General features: G+C 38.5%; 1 protein-coding gene across 12 annotated transcripts in view; it reads right to left on the bottom strand.

The window, feature by feature from the left end:
* AUH (AU RNA binding methylglutaconyl-CoA hydratase) overlaps window positions 1–17,365 on the bottom strand; it is a 154,741-nt gene that overhangs the window by 98,441 nt on the left and 38,935 nt on the right. For 10 of the 12 annotated variants that reach the window (XR_008504725.2, XR_010123422.1, XM_054502667.1 and 7 more), the window contains one exon: window positions 13,927–14,013. The exons of the other annotated variants lie outside the window; for them this stretch is intronic. Coding sequence is in view for 8 of the 10 variants with exons in the window: in XM_054502667.1 (XP_054358642.1) it covers window positions 13,927–14,013 (87 nt within the window). In the remaining 2 variants the exon portion in view is untranslated. The remainder of the gene's footprint in view (window positions 1–13,926; window positions 14,014–17,365) is intronic. 12 annotated transcript variants of the gene reach the window in all.

Genomic DNA, 17,365 nt, shown 5'->3' with positions numbered 1-17,365 from the left:
ATTTACACTGCTAAATTAAAGCTTTTGCAATTTTATTTCATCAGAGAAAGAAAAAGAAGTTATGAATGCTGGCATTTTAAAGGATTACTGTGGAAGATCATTTACAAAAACATCATTGCCTCACACCAAATTCTGTAATCTAAAATTCTAATGAAAACCTATTTTAAATATTTCTTTATCATTAGGTAATAATTCTTTGATGTCTCAACTTGAGAGAACTAGGTCTATCCCTTTAGAGTTTCCACTTAGAGAATTCTAAAAATGTTCTATCTCATCTTGAAATATCATCTAATTTAAATGTTACTAAAGGCAAGAATGGCCCTCAGTGAGGTAATTAACATGTCCACTCCCCATACTCTGTACTGCTAATGTGCACAATGTGGGTACCAATAGTGATGTCAACACTGCCACCACGAACTACTGGAAGGAAAGTGCACACCAGGAAGCCCTAGAAGGAATTGTAAGAAACAACAGCTGTTAATAGATCCTGATAATTTCATTGCTGTTGCCTAATATTTCAAAATAATCAGTTTACTGCTTCTAACCCAGGCAACCTAAACTTCAAGAGGGAAGGGGATTTGTAACAATGATTAACATTTTAGAAATCTAAAAATTCACCATTTCCTTTGAATGAAACGTCTCAAAAATAGTCACATGACTTTTTTTTTAAAGAACAAAAGAACTCAATTTTATTCTAGGATTTGAGTTACTGTTTAAGAACAGACTTTCTAAGATACTAGGAACAATAAAGTAAATTTAGTGACTCTGAATGAAATACTGAACTGCTTTCTGATCTCTATTTTAATAAAATAGAAGAGCTTTCAAATAAGTCGTGTCTGTAAGTTGCTTATAAACTCTCTTTCATTAAAAACACACAGAGTACAGGAAATCACGGTGGCCAAAGAGAAAATACATTTGCCTTTCAGATCCCATCAATTCTCCAGTTGCAGAAAATGTAAATATAACAGGAGGCAAGAGGGAAAAATGGTATCCAACAGACAGGGGTGAACCCTGATTTGTATCAGTACTAATACTGCCACAATTTAAAGATGCCTGTGGTTCAACAGCCAGCTCACAAAATTTCTGAAAATTAGGCTGGGAGTCATGGCTCATGCCTGTAATCCCAGCATTTTTGGAGGCCAAGGTGGGGGGATCACTTGAGGCCAGGAGTTCAAGACCAGCCTGGCCAACACGGCGAAACCCTGTCTCTATCAAAAAATAAAAAATAGCCGGGCGTGGTGGCTCACGCTTGTAGTTCCAACTACTCAAGAGGCTGTGGTGGAAGAATTACTTGAACACAGGAGGTGGAGGCTGCAGTGAGCTGAGATCATGCCACTGCACTCCAGCCTGAGCAACAGAGTGGGACCCTATCTTTTTTTTAAAACAAACAAAAAAAAAATTCCTGAAAATTTAACAATCACCTGGAGTCAGTGTGAGCAGGCCCCAGCACACCACTGCCAAGGCATTTAATTACTGGAGGGTCTGCATAGGAAGCAGGCCCATAAGTACTGTCAAAGACAAAAATCTAACAAATTGAGTTACAGATCCAATTTACTTTTATTTGCGATTCATGAGGCAGGGCAGCCTCCATTCTACAAAACAGAATAAAAGCTCCCATGAGGCAATGGCAGAAGAGTGGGTTTTGTAAGGTAGAAACAAGAAAACAGGACAAGAGGAAAAAAAAACTAATTGGTTATCAGGTTACATCAGGCTTTGCGGGGTGGGGGTTGTTTTTTTGGCAAGGGTTAAAGCAGAGTAGACTTTCTTACTGAGCTGACTCAGGTAGACTGGAATCTCCTGTTTTCAGGAAAAACTGGTCTGTTTTGGAATCCGTCTGCTTCCTTAATAAAGTTTCAATTTGATTATGTGGCATTTTGCAGGAGTGACTATATCAATTTAATCTGGTCTGCTGGGGATTTGAGCAGGAGCTCAGTCCAAAACAATGGCCTCCCATAATTTTAACAGTACAATGCAGGATCCTCTACCATCAGTATCCATGAGCATCCACTGGCCAAGTCACTTCCTCCCAAGATAAAAATAAGCCTAGAAGCTCTTCTCTCAGAAAATGAACAAACTTTATGAGAAGAACTAGTGAAAAGAGAGCCAGAAAGAAAGATGGAGGCCTCTGTGCAATATCTGGTCCATAAACGCTTTTTTTTTTTTTTTGAGACCGAGTTTCACTCTTGTCGCCCAGGCTGGAGTGCAAATGACACGATCTCGGCTCATTGCAACCTCCGCCTCCCAAGTTCAAGTGATGCTCGTGCCTCAGCCTCCTGAGTAGCTGGTATTACAGGCACATGCCACCACGCCTGGCTAATTTCTGTATTTCAAGTGAGATGGGGGTTCACCACGTTGGCCAGGCTGGTCTCAAACTCCTGACCTCAGGTGATCCACCGGCCTCAGGCTCCCAAAGTGTTAGGATTACAGGCATGAGCCACTGTGCCTGGCCATAAACGCATTTTGTTAGACATGCAAAAGGATTTTCTCTCCCATCAAAGAGAAAAAGTTTCAAGAAAAGTTTTAAGGTAGGGGGCCAGGAACAGTGGTTCATGCCTGTAATCCTAGCAATTCGGGAGGCCAAGGCAGAAGGATCACTTGAGTCGAGGAGTTCGAAACCAGTCTGGAAACATGATGAAACAACACAAAACTTAGCTGGGCGTGGTAGAGCCCATCCCTGCTACTCAGGAGGCTGAGGTGGGAGGATCACTTGAGCCCCAGAGGTCGAGGCTACAAACAGCTGAGATCGCACCACTGCACTCCAGCCTGGGCGACACAGGGAGACCCTCTCTTAAAGAAAAAAAAACAAAAAAAAAAAAAAAAAAAAACACCTTAAAACCAAAAGCCCAAGAGCTATTTTTCTAGAAATGTAAAATCTTGGCTTTCCTTGAAAATAATGAGAAATTAAAAAAAAAAAATTCTAAGCCCCTCAACCAACTGAACTGATTCTTTTGGCCAAGGGGACCACAGAGAAATCTCAGAGGCTGAATTCCCAGCTATGATGTGATGGGAGGTCAGACCATCTCCCTCAATAGCTGCCATTAGGCTTTCTTCTAACGGGCTAAAGATAAACCAGCCCTTCCAAGATGCCACTGCTGATTTCAACCAACAGCCTGAATGCTGCCCCGCCCTTCTGCGGTTCTGTCAAAACAACCAACCAGCATTTCTTCCTGATAAAGAGACTACCAACCACAGGGTGGTTCTGGCCCGTCTACAGAAGAGGCGCAATGAGGGTTTTCGTGTCATCTGCTTCTTCTTTTTTGAGACGGAGTCTCGCTCTGTCACCCAGACTGGAGTGCAGTGGCATGATCTCAGCTCACTGCAACTTCCACCTCCCAGGTTCAAGCGATTCTCGTGCCTCAGCCTCCCTAGTAGCTGGCACTACAGGCTAGGATTACAGGCGTGCACCACCACGTCCAGCTAATTTTTGTATTTTTTTAGTAGAGACAGGGTTTCACCACGTTGGCCAGGCTGGTCTCGAACTCCTGACCTCAGGTGATCTGCCCGCCTTGGCCTCGAAAAGTGCTGGGATTACAGGCATGAGCCACCGCGCCCAGCCCTCCGTTTCATCTTTTGACAGCAGAGGTCCCAAGACTCCACCCTCAGATCATGCTCTGGCTGTCATTTGTTAAACATGGGTCCCACGGAAAGGCCTGAAACTCAAATGTGCATGTGCCTGTTTCTCCTTTCATAAATATTCATGACTCCTCCTGCAGCTTACTGACTATGTATACCTGGCCACCCTGCTCAGCATACATTCCTGCTCCCTTTACCCCACCTTCCAAGTACCAGTTTCTGGATTCTGGCCAGAGGCTGTGCTTCCCAGAGTGTGGGCATAGCAACCTTGCAGGTTGTAACCCTTTATGAGACATAAAGCTCTCCTTTCTAAAGTTATGAACCTTGTCATTCTTCAGCTGACAGTAAGAAAGAAAAAAAAAAAAACAGTAAATAACATAAGAAATGTCCACAGGTTTCAAGATAGATGAATCTTCTAAAAATTGGTCTTACTTGGCACATGTAAAGAATATATTCATATACATGTAATAAAGCATAATCATAACAAACTCCAACACAATCACCACTCAAAGCTAGATCTAGGTCAGAACTAACACCTGTCTGCCACTGAGCTCTTCAACTATCCTTCCACCTGAATTCCAAACCAAAATAACCATCCTTGTAAAGTCTGTGTGTGTGTGTGTGTGTGTATATGTGATTTTATTACACACTTACACGTCCCTAAACACAAACTGTTTAGCTTTGAATGCTATTAGTTTTATAAAAAATAAGTCATACTTTCAAATCAACATTATGTTTCAAAGATTTATCCATATTGGTACATGTATTATTCATTTATGTACACTGCTTTCTACTATCCAATTGTATAAATATACCAAAACATTTTTCCATTCTCCTGTCATAGAAATTTGGTTGTTTTTCAGCTTTTTGGTGTTAACAATGTAAGTGTCCCTAGGACACATATGCAAAATGTCTGCAGAACAATGTAGTTTCAAATCCAAGTAGCAACCCATTCATGAGCTAGTCAAGAGGAGGAATTTTTTTAAATGACATAGGGTAGTATCAAACTAGAGTGTAGACAGAAGAACCATAACTTTTGATACTCTCCCACTCCTATGTGTTTACTGGGCCAGAGTGCAGATATATTTCTTACTACAGGTCCAATAAAAACAGTCTTTAAGTTATCCCTCTATGTAAATACCCCTTAAAAAGTGAACTACCGAGTCTTATGGAATGTGGATATTTAAATTTGAAAGACAATATAAAATACTTTTCCTAAGCAGTTACACCAGTTCAGCTCCCACTAGAAGTATAAATCTTCCTGCCTGGTAATCCACTTAACTCACTAACTCTTAGTAAGACCTGGCTTAAGAATTTTTGGCTAATCTGGTAGATGTAAAACGGCATCCCACTGTGGTCTTAACTGCAGGTCTATGACTACTACTGTGGCTGACCATCTTTTCCTATGTCTACCCTCACTCCTCTACCTCTGTGTGAAATGTTTTTCCGTCATGTCCTCTTGCTGACTTCAAGGCTGTGCATACGTATGCATGTATTGATTCCTGTATGTACTTATCAATGCATACACGAATCCTTTGGCAACTATGTGTTTCAAGTATTTTCTCCCAGTCTGTGTCTTTTCTTTCTACTTTATTTACAGTATCTTTTCATGAATTGATGTTCTTAAGTTTAATTTGGTAAAATTGATCACCGTTTTATGTGTCATATTTTATGTTTTAAGAAACTCTTCTCTCTGTTAAGATCATTAAAGTTTTAGTTTCCACTTCTAAACATATTGTTTGCCATTCCGCAGCGATCTGCAATGCCACCTCTGTCACATATCAGCTTCCCCACTTGGGTGGTCTTTTTGGGGATTCTGTATTTCAACCCAATGGTATACTTATCTATCCGAAAGCCAATAATACACCATCTTCATTTCTATGTCATTATAATAAATCTTGAGTGCTGAAATGGCAAGACGTTTCATTTTCTTCTTTATGAGTGTTTGGCTATTTGGGGGTCTCTTTTTGCTCATCAAGTCCCTCACAAAATCAATACTGAGAATCTAGTTGTAATTACACTGAATTACACCATTTGTGAAAATCATCTTTTTAATACTAAATCTTCCTATTCAAGAGGATAATTTGTCTCCATTTATTTTTTTAAACATCTTACAATAAAGTTTTATAATTTCTCCAAATATGCTACATGTATTCCTAAGACTCATTTTTGTTCCTACTTTCCAGGGTATCCTTACTTGACATCTTTTGTCTGTTGTTGGTATAAAGTAAGGCAATTGATTATTTTGAATATGGATCTCATTTCCAGCCATCTTGTGACACTCTTATTTCTAATAATTTATTGTTTCTTTTAGCTTTTTGATGGAGACAGCCATACCACATGAGAAGGACTCTGTTATTTCTTTTTCGGTCCTTATTTATTGTTGTTTCCTGCCTACTACAGAAACCAGGATTTACAGAATAATATAGAACAGAGGTGGTGACAGTGGGTCCTCTTGCCTTGTTCCTGATTTTAGGAGATGACTTCTAGTATTTTATTATTAAGAAAGAGATACCTTTCATCAGGCTAAGGAAGTTTCCTTCTATTCCTAGTTTGCTGAGAACATTTTCCATGAATACATGTTGATATTTCTCAAATGCTTTTTCCTCAATCTACTGAGATACACATATGATTTTATTTTCATTGGCTAACATCATGAGTTAAAATTTAATATTTTCCAGTGGAAACCACCATTGCCTTCCTGGGAAAGCCCAATTTGGTCTTTTGTTACAACCTGCTGGATTTCATGTATGCTCACAAGTGAGGCTGTCTCCTCCTATTCTTTTCTTCCATTGTTTCTCTCGGATTTAGGTATAAAGATTACACTAGTCTGAAATAATGAGTTAGGAGTAAACTCTCATTTTACTATCCTGTGAACTATCTTTAAAAGATTGTAAGAATCTGTTCCTTATGCATTGGGTAAAACATCTTAAAAGTAAATCTCTATCATCAAAAAACTGGGTCTGGTGCTTTCTCTGTGAAAAAGTTTACTATAAGAACTGGTTTGATCACTTCAGTGATTATATGACTGTAACCAAGCAGCTTAGCTTCAAACTGCTTTTTAAATTTTTTTTTCCTTTCCTCTTTTCATCCCAGTCTCAAGACACAGCTTTGAGACAAACTACAGATGTGTTTTCTTTTGTCTTTAAATACAGCCTTGGAATGTGCTTTAAAACTCCACTCCCCTCCCTTTCCCACCTTATGCTTTCATGCCTGATGCACATGTATTTACCTGGACGCTTGTTAAGCTCACACCATGCTCACTTATCTGGTCATATGTTTCCTTAGAAGCTTCAGGGGCCAAATCCTGATGCAAACCAGGCACCTCCAGAATTCTCTCCCTAGCAGGATATTACTTCAAGGCCAGAGTTACTCCCGGCTAGAGACTGACAGCAAGATTGACTGCGACTGATTTGCCCTGGTTGGGCCCAAGATGGTGCTGGCCCCTTCACCAGATGGAACAATAACTCAGGATAAGCCATAGGATCAAGTCATGCCATGGGGCACCTCCAGCTCCCTTGCCTCTCCTGCATTCCAAACCCCTCTTCTTAAACCCCTGCACTCTCCAGAAATTGGAAAGTGGCAGTTTTGGGAAAGGATTCTGTCCACTTTCCCCACTGCTGGCAACAATTAATAAAATTCACACTCTTTATCATACCTCACTCTTGTTATTTTGGCTTCTTTCTACAAGCGGCGAGAAGTTGGACCCTCTTTTGGTTACATGACTATTCCAGCCCACGATTTCTTCTTGAGACAGAAGTTTCATATTTATTTGCATAAAGTTTTTTCCCAGTATTTTTTTATTATCTTTATAATCTCTCCTGTATCTATAATTACACCTTTTTTCATTTGTAATACATATTGTTAAAACACTTTTTACTCCATTGTAAAGAGCACGGCCTTGTGTTGACCATATGTACTGCATCTCTGTCTTCCATTTTACTCATTTCTGATCCTTGTATTGTTGCTTTAGTTCAACAATCTTTGAACTTAAAACTTTTAAAAATCTTTTTAAGGTAATGCTTAGCTATTTATCATCAATGACATCTCCTTGCTAACTGATGGATTTAATGTTGTAAATTCCCCTCAAGTACTGTTACAGTAGGTAGCTAATCAGACACGAGCAGAGTTGGAGAGGGCTCCCCACAAAATACACACACCAGGAATGTCAGGTGACCATATAATTGTCAGGCGGCTGTTAACTGTCTCTCTAAAATAATAATTGGTCACAGCCAGCACCAGAGAAAGGCAGTCTCCTGGAAATATCAGGTATTTCCAGATAGAAATACCTGAAACTGGTGATCAGCAGCTTCCTGATAAGATCTTAGGAGCTGGGCAAGTGCACTTGAGCATGAGCACTGAGAGGCAAAATGGCGGATGACCTCCCTCTAGGAACACAGGACTGCAAAGGGGGAAAGCGCCTCAAGTAGGCAGGCCTACAACTTAGTAAACACACTGCACGTGCAGCCCCTCCCAAGGGCTGGCAGGCCACTGCGCATGCAGACAGCCCACCCCAAGGGAAGAATCACAGGAGAAGCAACGGAAGACCCCAGAAGAATGCTAACATATAAAACCCCAATTCAAAAGGTCAAATGGTACGCCTGATCTCTCAAGTCGTCTACTTGACCCTTGTGCAAGTTCCTCTCCTTCCTGCTCTAGAGCTCTTTAACAAACTTTCACTCCTGCTCTAAAACTTGCCCCAGTCTCTCCTCCAGCCTTATGCCCCTGGGTCGAATTCTTTCTTCTGAGGAGGCAAGAACTGAGATTGCTACAGACCCGTGCAGATTCACTGATGCTAACATACTTGTGCTGCATGACATGGATACATCACAGCTAACAGTATCACTTTAATCAAATCTCATATATTTGGACATATGGTAATTGTATAATCATTCAGTTTTAGTATTCTTTTCCATTATAGTTTCTTCTTTGACCCATGAGCTGTTCAGTATTCTCAGTTTACAAATATACGGTTTTAGAATCTGTACGTATGGATATCTTGTCTCTAATTGTTAAAGCAAACTAAATACGGCCTTAGAAAGACTCTGTACTTCTATACTTGTGGAGGAACTGCAACCTAACTTAATAGGTAGAAAAGACAGAAAACCTAACTTAGGAGTATGTCCTGTAACAGTAGCTGAGGCTTGGCCAATCCCAGCAGCCATACTTCAACCACTCATACACTGCCCAGTGTTCAAACTGTGTTAAAATAAGACAAATGCTGAGCTGTAACCAATCCAGCTGTTTCTGTACCTCGCTTCTGATTTCTGTATGTCACTTCCTTCTTTTTTGTCTATAAATTTGTTCTGACCACAAGGCATCCCTGGAGTCTCTCTGAATGTACTGTGATTGTGGGGACTGCCCGATTCATAAATCGTTCACTGGTCTATTAAACTCCTTTAAACTTAATTTGGCTAAAGTTTTTCTTTTAACATAACTTAATTCCACCATGGACAGAAAATATGGTCTCTATACATCAATTTTCTGAAATTTAACAGAGACCTTAGGGTCCTGCACATGACCCATATTTTTAAACATTTCTTGTGTTCACGAGAATACATAAGTTGGGGTTGAGTCTATTAAACCAAACTTGATAATTATGTTGTTCAAATCATTGAAAAATTTTTATTAACTTTTGTCTTTTTGACCTCATGATAAATTGAGGGAGATGGGTTGATAATTTTGTCAGTGATGATAAATTACCAATTTATCCATATCATTTTATTTGTGTATCTTGAGACTTTTGTTTTTAAGTGCATACAAGTTTAAGGGTATGTTTCTTGAAAAATTGAACCTTTTATCACATGCAGCAACTCTCTCTCTAGTAATGCTTTTTATTTTGAAATGTATTTTGACCAATATCAATACTAATATATCTGTTTTTGGCTAGTAATCTTCAGGTACAAAAAGAGGTACCCCAAATGTGGCTATTATTAACAATATTCAGCTGATGTCAATTATTTAGTCAAATCTGAACATCTATGTCTTTAAACAGCAAAGTTTAATCAACTAACATTAATAGTGAGTACTGGACTTATTTCAACATCTTACTATTCAATATGTTCTAAGTTTATGCTATTTTTTCTCTTTACATTTTTTTAAGATTGGATGAACTTATCTTTGGTTTTTGTTTTGTTTTCTTGGAATTTTATCAAGAATACAAAACCCCCAGATGCAATATTTTGAACTCCCTATCAAAGCAAAGACCTTAAAATTAAAAGCTTTATGTCTCCAAAAAGCAAGACCCAATGAAAAATGTATGAGCCAAGCATGCATCAAGTTGTTCAAATTAGAACTGAAGTGAGATTTCTTGAATAAATAAAAATAGAGGAATTAATTCCAAGCAACAGGAAAAATGAAGATAGAAGACACATGACATTCAAAGGAAAATCAGACCCACTGCCTGTTTTAGTACAACCTGTGAGCTAAGAATGGTTTTTACATTTTTAAATGCCTGGGGAAAAAAATCAAAATAAAAAATTGTTTCAAAATGCATAAAAATCAAATGAAATTCAAATTTGGGTATGCATAAATAAAGCTGTATTGGAACAGAGCCACACACATTTGTTGATACATCATCTATGGTTGCTTTCATACTATAAAGTCAGAGTTGTATAGCTGCAACAGAGACCATATGGCACCATAAAACCTACAATATTTACTATATGACCCTTCAAGATAAAGTCTCCCTGCCTGTGATTTTTAACATATTAAATGAGTGGATTCTATTAAGATACTATTAAGATACTTAGTTTCCACATGTCCTTCAAAATCTCTGGAATCATCACAGTAAGTCTACTGTAATGTTATAATAAAAAGTATCATTAATAAATATGGAGGAACTCCCAAGAAAAAAATGGAGATAAGAATTAGCCCAGAAAAGAAAAGCTATAGCTACAATCACAAAAAAGAAAATGACATTGCAAAGACAGAAAGAGTTCCAGAAAAATCCCAATTTCAGAATCCACAGAACAGAAAGACACTCTGGAACAAACATCAAGGTAATCTGAACAACGAAACCAATCTCAGCCACCCCTTTGCATATATATAAACTTACAGGTAGCATCAACTTTTACTTCTAAAATTAAGCTCTCTGACCAACTTCTAAACAAAGTTCATGCTCTGTGTCAGAAGGTACATAAACATGAGGCTGAAGCTGGGGAGAGAAGCAGGGCCTAAGACAATACCAGCACTGAATGAGAAGAGGCAGAATAGACAGCTAAGCCAAAGACATTATAGAAATCAAAACATGTATTTTTTAAATTTTAATTCTAAGAAAGTGAGAAAATAGTAACAAAACCACACAAGATGCAAAAAGGTGTCAAATGGGCAAATTCTGCAATTCTTTCAAGTAACATGATTTGTTCTGTATATAGCATAGAAAAACATGGAAAGCTTTTCACCTCATTCTATGAAGGCAAATAACATTCACACCAAACCAAAAAAGAATAACACAAAACAAAATTAAAAGCTCAATCTCCTTTATGATTCTACCAAAAGCATTTTATTGAATCCAGCAATATATATTAAAAACCAACAGCACCCCTAACCACAATGACCAGGCAGGGCTTATTCTAGTAATGTATGGCCACCACAGCATCAGTAAAGCTATTAACATAACTCAGTATAATAAAGGCTAAATAAGGCAAATGCTAACATACATCAATTATAATCCTGATGCACATTTTAAAAGCATTTGACAAACTTTAACACTTATTCTTGATTAAAAACAGAAATAATCTCCTAACAAGTTGAAATAGAAGAGAACTGCCTGAATATCATAATTACTGGCAAAATATTAAAGGCACCCACCAAAGTCAAAGAAAGATAACGATGATCACGCTCACCTTAACAAATGAATACTCTATGAGGGCCTGAACCAATATGAAAAAATATGAATATGTAAGGTTAAAATGTTGGGGGAGGAGATAAAAACTGCATTACTTATAGGTAATTATCTATATTGTACTTTTCAATTGAAAACACAAGAAAATTAAAGAAGAATTAACACAAGTAATTATCCAGCTGACATGATATAAAATAAGCACATAAAAGTTATTAGCTTTTGGCAAGGCGTGGTGGCTCCCGCCTGTAATCCCAGCACTTTGGGAGGCTAAGGCAGGTGGATCACGAGGTCAAGAGATCAAGACCATCCTGGCCAACATGGTGAAACCCCATCTCTACTAAAAATACAAAAATTAGCTGGGCATGGTGACACGTGCCTGTAGTCTCAGCTACTTGAGAGGCTGAGGCAGGAGAATCGCTTGAACCTGGGATGCAGAGGTTGCAGTGAGCTGAGATCGTGCCACTGCACTCCAGCCTGGTGATAGAGCGAGACTCCGGCTCAAAAAAAAAAGTTAATAACTTTCCTACAGACTATAATAACAAGACTACAACAGAAACAAGGGGAGGGTCTCATTCAAAGGAATAAATGCTATAAAATAGCTAGGAATATATTTGAGGGGAAAAAAAGATATAAGACCAAGAAAAGTATAAAACTTCCTTGAAAGACATTAAAAAAATGAATGACCCCAGAAAATAAGAGCCATGCACACTATGGATAGAAAGATTTACTATCATAAAAATGTCAAAATTTTCTTAACAAAATTTATAAAATTCCAATCACAGTTGCAATACAGAAATTTTTCCCCTTTGCCTTAAAAAATAATTCTTAATTCATTTGGAAAAACTGATGTGCGAGAATCAACAGAGAAAACCTTCAAGGAAAAAGAATAATAAAGGGAACCTAGCATCATCTAGATATTAAAAGCTTTAAATTTAAAGATACTGGAATCAAATTAAGCACATTAGAGGACAATATCTATAACACATTTAAACACAAAGAATATAAAAATGCCTTTTAAATAAACAAGTAGTTATTAAATAATCCTATAAAAGGCGGATGAAGGACGTGAAAAGGCAATTTACGAATGAAGAAAAGGCTGAGCAATGTGGCTCATGCATGTAATCCCAACACTGTGGGAAGAGGAGGGAGGAGCATCGCTTGAGGCAGGAGTTCAAGATCAGCCTGGGAATCACAGTGAGACCCCCCATCTCTACAAGAAAATTAAAAATCAGCCACGCCTGATGGTTCACACCTGTAGTCCTAACTACTTAGGAGGCTGAGGCAGGAGGATCTCTTGAGCCCAGGAGTTGGAGGTTACAGTGAGCTATTATCATGCCACTGCATTCCAGGCTGGGTGATAAAGTGAGACCCTGTCTCTAGAAAAAATCAAAAATTAAAAAAAAAAAAACTAAAACCAAATAAAAAAAAAAAAAAAAGCAAGCCAAATCTCATTTGAAAAGATAAAACATCACATAAGCATCTGGGGCAATACAAATTAAAATGTTGATTTTTTTTTTTTTAACCTAGGCAAACTTCAAAAATAGCAACATTATATGCTGGCAGGAATATGAGGAAACATACTGTCTTTAACCGATGGGAATATAATTTTGTAGAATTTATTAATACTAAAATATAAAATGGACAAATGATAACTGGAACAGCGATTCCCTGTTTAAGAATCTATGCTTAAGTACAAGGGTATTCACTACCTTATTATAAATAACATAAACAGAGGAAAAAAAAGTTCATTAATGAAGAAATAATATAAAATTTTGGATAAGACTGGATTAATATACAGCAGTAAATTAAAAATAAAATAAAATAAATTGATAGTTACTGTAAGTCTTAAAAAAGTATGATCCTGTATATTTAAAAAACAAAGGAATCCCAAACATATGTTTGCATGTATAGTTAAATATAGATATTGTAAGTCAAAGGCTTATGGCAAATTATTATTGTTGTCTAATAAATACCTTCATATTTTATCATACATAAGACATCTGTAATTATTAAATATTTTACATAATTTTTCAAATTAAATATATTAAGTGCCATGTTAAAAAACAGCTATAGGTCATGATTATCTAATTATATAAATATTTAACCAATGCTTATATATAATGTGTAACTTTTTAAATGTGACATTTAAGAACCCCTTCAACCGGCTGGGCACGGTGGCTCACGCCTGTAATCCCAGCACTTTGGGAGGCCGAGGTGGGCGGATCACCTGAGGTCGGGAGTTCAAGACCAGCCTGACCAATATGGAGAAACCTTGTCTCTACTAAAAATACAAAATTAGCCGGGCATGGTGGTGCATGCCTGTAATCCCAGCTACTCGGGAGGCTGAGGCAGGAGAAGCGCTTGAACCCGGGAGGCAGAGGTTGCAGTGAGCCAAGATAGTGCCATTGCACTCCAGCCTGGGCAACAAGAGTGAACTCCGTCTCAAAAACAAACAACAAAAAAAAAACTCCTTCAGCATGCTGAAAGAAGAATTTAATAGTGCTTACCAATATCGTTAATCACTGCTCGTATTTTGGAGACAAAAGGACCAACTTCACTGGAACTCATTTTGGCTCTTTCCTTAAGGTCAGCACCTGCAAAGTATTTTATTTACAAATATAATCTAGTTGTAAACAAAATTTTAAGGCAAAGAATTGAAAATTTACTTAAGATTAGTATGCAACTTCAAGATCAGCCTAATTCGTCTTTTAATAGAATGACATTACCTCAGTTTTCCTTCCCAATGACCATGTTCAGCAAGAATAAAGTATTTGTCTATTCATACGTCTACCATGTGCTTAAAGCGGTGCTTCTCCAGCTTTCCAGTCTCAGGCCCCTTCATGCTCTTAAAGGAAGACACTATAGTTGGCATTTACTGATCTATAGTTACTCTATTAGAAATCAAAACTAAGAAATTGTTTAAATGTTTATTCATTTAAAAATACAAATGAACCCATTAATGTTAACATAAATAATGACAAATTGGTGACACCACCTTGCTTCTTTGCAAGGTGCTGTCAGTTTATCCACCACTGCTTTTGCAGTGTATTAGCACCAATGCCAACCCAGTACAAAGGGCAGATTACACTTTGGTCAGTCCTTTTGACTTCATGGATGCCTGCCTTGGGGACTGTCAACCACATGGGAGAAGCATAGATTTAAAGTATGAACAAACTGATGATTTCATAATTATGACTTTAGCACAGAATCGTAACTTTGGAACCGAGAAAAATAAACACATGGAACTCCTTAAGGGATAATTAACTCTGAGAACAAAGAAGATCTTTAGCAAAATTAACAATCTGAAAAAAGATGGGTCCCCAATTAAACAAACAGACGAACAACATAGTAAAATCACAGTATAGAAGGCATACACTCAGCTATTTACCCTTATTAGTCTATTACAAATCAATCATGATGATACATAATATCATAAGTAAGGGCTAGGGCAGGGGCATTCTGATCTCACACACTTCCAGGGGGAGTGCGAACCTCAGTTGACAAAGCACATATCCTAGCATCCATCAGATCTTAGAATGTATACCCTAGAAAATCTCTCACATACCCAAGAAAATATGTATAATAAAATTCAAGGGAGCATACAAAGACTAGCAAAAAAATGGATATAACCTAAATATCCATCCATAGGAGAATTAATAAAACAAGGATATAATTATAAATAGAATGTTACCTGTATAGCATAAATGTGAAAGAATTAAGAGTAAATACAGATAAATCTAATGAATAATATTATTGAAAAAGTATTAATTACAGAAAGATACACAGGATAATGAACACAAATTTTAAAAACAATAATGCTATTCAGGGATATAAAACACACAGAAATGATAAATTCAATTGGTGGTTTTGGGGACTGGAGTATGACTGGCAATGGGTACATGGAGGACTTCAATTTTATTTGTAATATTGTATTGCTTAGGTTTGATGGTGGGTGCTAAATATGCAAGTCTTTAAATGTTTTGGAATGCCTGATACATGTCTTCGTAATTAATTTTTCCATGAAGAATTAATATGTAACAAAGAAAAATGTTGGCAGAACCAAAAACAAATAACTGGCTTAACTCGGTGCCAAACTCTTCTTTGAGGCCCAGTATTTCTCAGTTCCATTACTTCTTAAATTTAAATATTTTACATTTATGACCACTCATCTCAAGTGGGCCATTCTGCTGCCCAGCAATCCTACTGTATTTCCTGAGTTCATTCACTAGCCTACTCACATATAGACCACTTCACAACTTCCCTCTCCACGAATCTTAAAACCTCCTATCAATCCTATGAAAAGCCAGAAAAGACATTCTACTAGTACTTACCACCAAAGCTATCCACCCAGGACTTGAACTTACATACTCCACCCTGCCTCCTGTTACTATGAATGAATTAACTCATTGAGAGTGACAGGAGACAGACAAATTCCCCAGCAGACAGGGATGTGTCCCCAGTGAAACCCAACCTTCAAGCCACCGACAGTTTAAAGTCTAAAAACCGAGCTGCTGGTTCGAGAGAGTCCACAAACAGAGAGAGAACTTTTATCCCCATATTACCCTCATTCTCTTGATTGGTTCCTTCTGGATGATGCCTTTTAACCAATCAAACAGTGCTTTTTCCAAGCCCACCCAGGGACAAATCAGCACACACACCTCCATTCTAACCCATAAAAACCCTAGACTCACCCTCTCAGGTGGCTACCCACTTTGGGTCCCCTCTCACAGCTGAGAGCTTTCCTTATGTCACTCAATAAACTTCTTCTCTGCCTTACTCACTCTCTGGTGTCCACGCACTTCATTCCTCTTGGTCACGGGACACGGACCTGGAACTTGCTGAGCTGCAGGCGACAGGAATGAAAGGGCTGTGATGCCCCTGGCCAGCTCGCCAAGCTGGGGGCAACGGGAATAAAAGAGCTGTAACACGCTCCTGCTAGCCAAGCTATGGGAGTGAAGACCTGCAACATTTCTGGGGTCCCAGACCTCAGGACTCCCCAAGCAAGAGTTGTAACACTGCTTGGGGCTCCATGAATGCTGGTATCTCTGAGTTTTTGGGTGACACCACATTCCCCTTGTCTAGACACCAGTGCCTGACATGGAAGCCGTTCATGGCATGCCCAGTCCAGCCTCAAGCTGAGTGTGGAGCTGCGGCAGGCACAGGATTCAAGTGGGTGTGAGCCAAGCACAACCTGCCAGGCCAAGAGGGTGGAGTAAGGCCAGGGGGCCCAAGCAAGGCCCAGACAGAGGTGGCAGGGGCAGCAAAGATTTCTGGCTGGCAAAGTGGCACTAAAGGAATCCTGTAACATCATGAGGGAGGCCAATCCATCCCCTTGTGCACTGGATTCAACCCCTTCTAATCTCCTTGGGGACATCACTCACTCCAGCACTTAAGCTCTCTCCTTGGCTGGCATCAATACTACCCTTCCTTAGAGGTGCGTTTCCATCAGCATATAGCAATGCTGTAATACTGACATCTTAAAAAAACTCACATAGACTTCCACTGTTAGCTATGATGGAATAGGTTATCATCAGACCATTCTTCCATGAAACACTGCAGAAAATATGTAAGACAGCTGCTTGAGCAACTAAGGCAGCCAGGATGTAAGAGGCTGGAAAGCCAGAGAAGGGAAACTATGGTAAGCCTCTGCTTTCCCCCCAAAACATACACTGAGTTATAAACTGGTCGGGTAAAGAGGGTACAAAGCCGTAGCACGAAGCAGCAGCTCAGAAATCTCTGTAATCTCCTGGAAGTGGGGAGACAAACACTGGCAGTGAAGACTACAGGCTCAGCCAGAACTTTGAGGCCAAGATCTTGGAGAAAAAGGAACTACAAACAAGAGAGCCCACTAAAGGGACTCACCAAATTAATGAAATAAAGGTGAAAATCATATACATTTTCATTAGTTACAGAAAAAGTATTTGATAAAATTCAATATTCATTCCT

The sequence above is a fragment of the Pongo pygmaeus genome, chromosome 13 (genome assembly GCF_028885625.2).
Source record: "Pongo pygmaeus isolate AG05252 chromosome 13, NHGRI_mPonPyg2-v2.0_pri, whole genome shotgun sequence".
NCBI classification, from domain to species: domain Eukaryota; kingdom Metazoa; phylum Chordata; class Mammalia; order Primates; family Hominidae; genus Pongo; species Pongo pygmaeus.
This window is presented reverse-complemented; position numbering and strand designations above follow the sequence as displayed.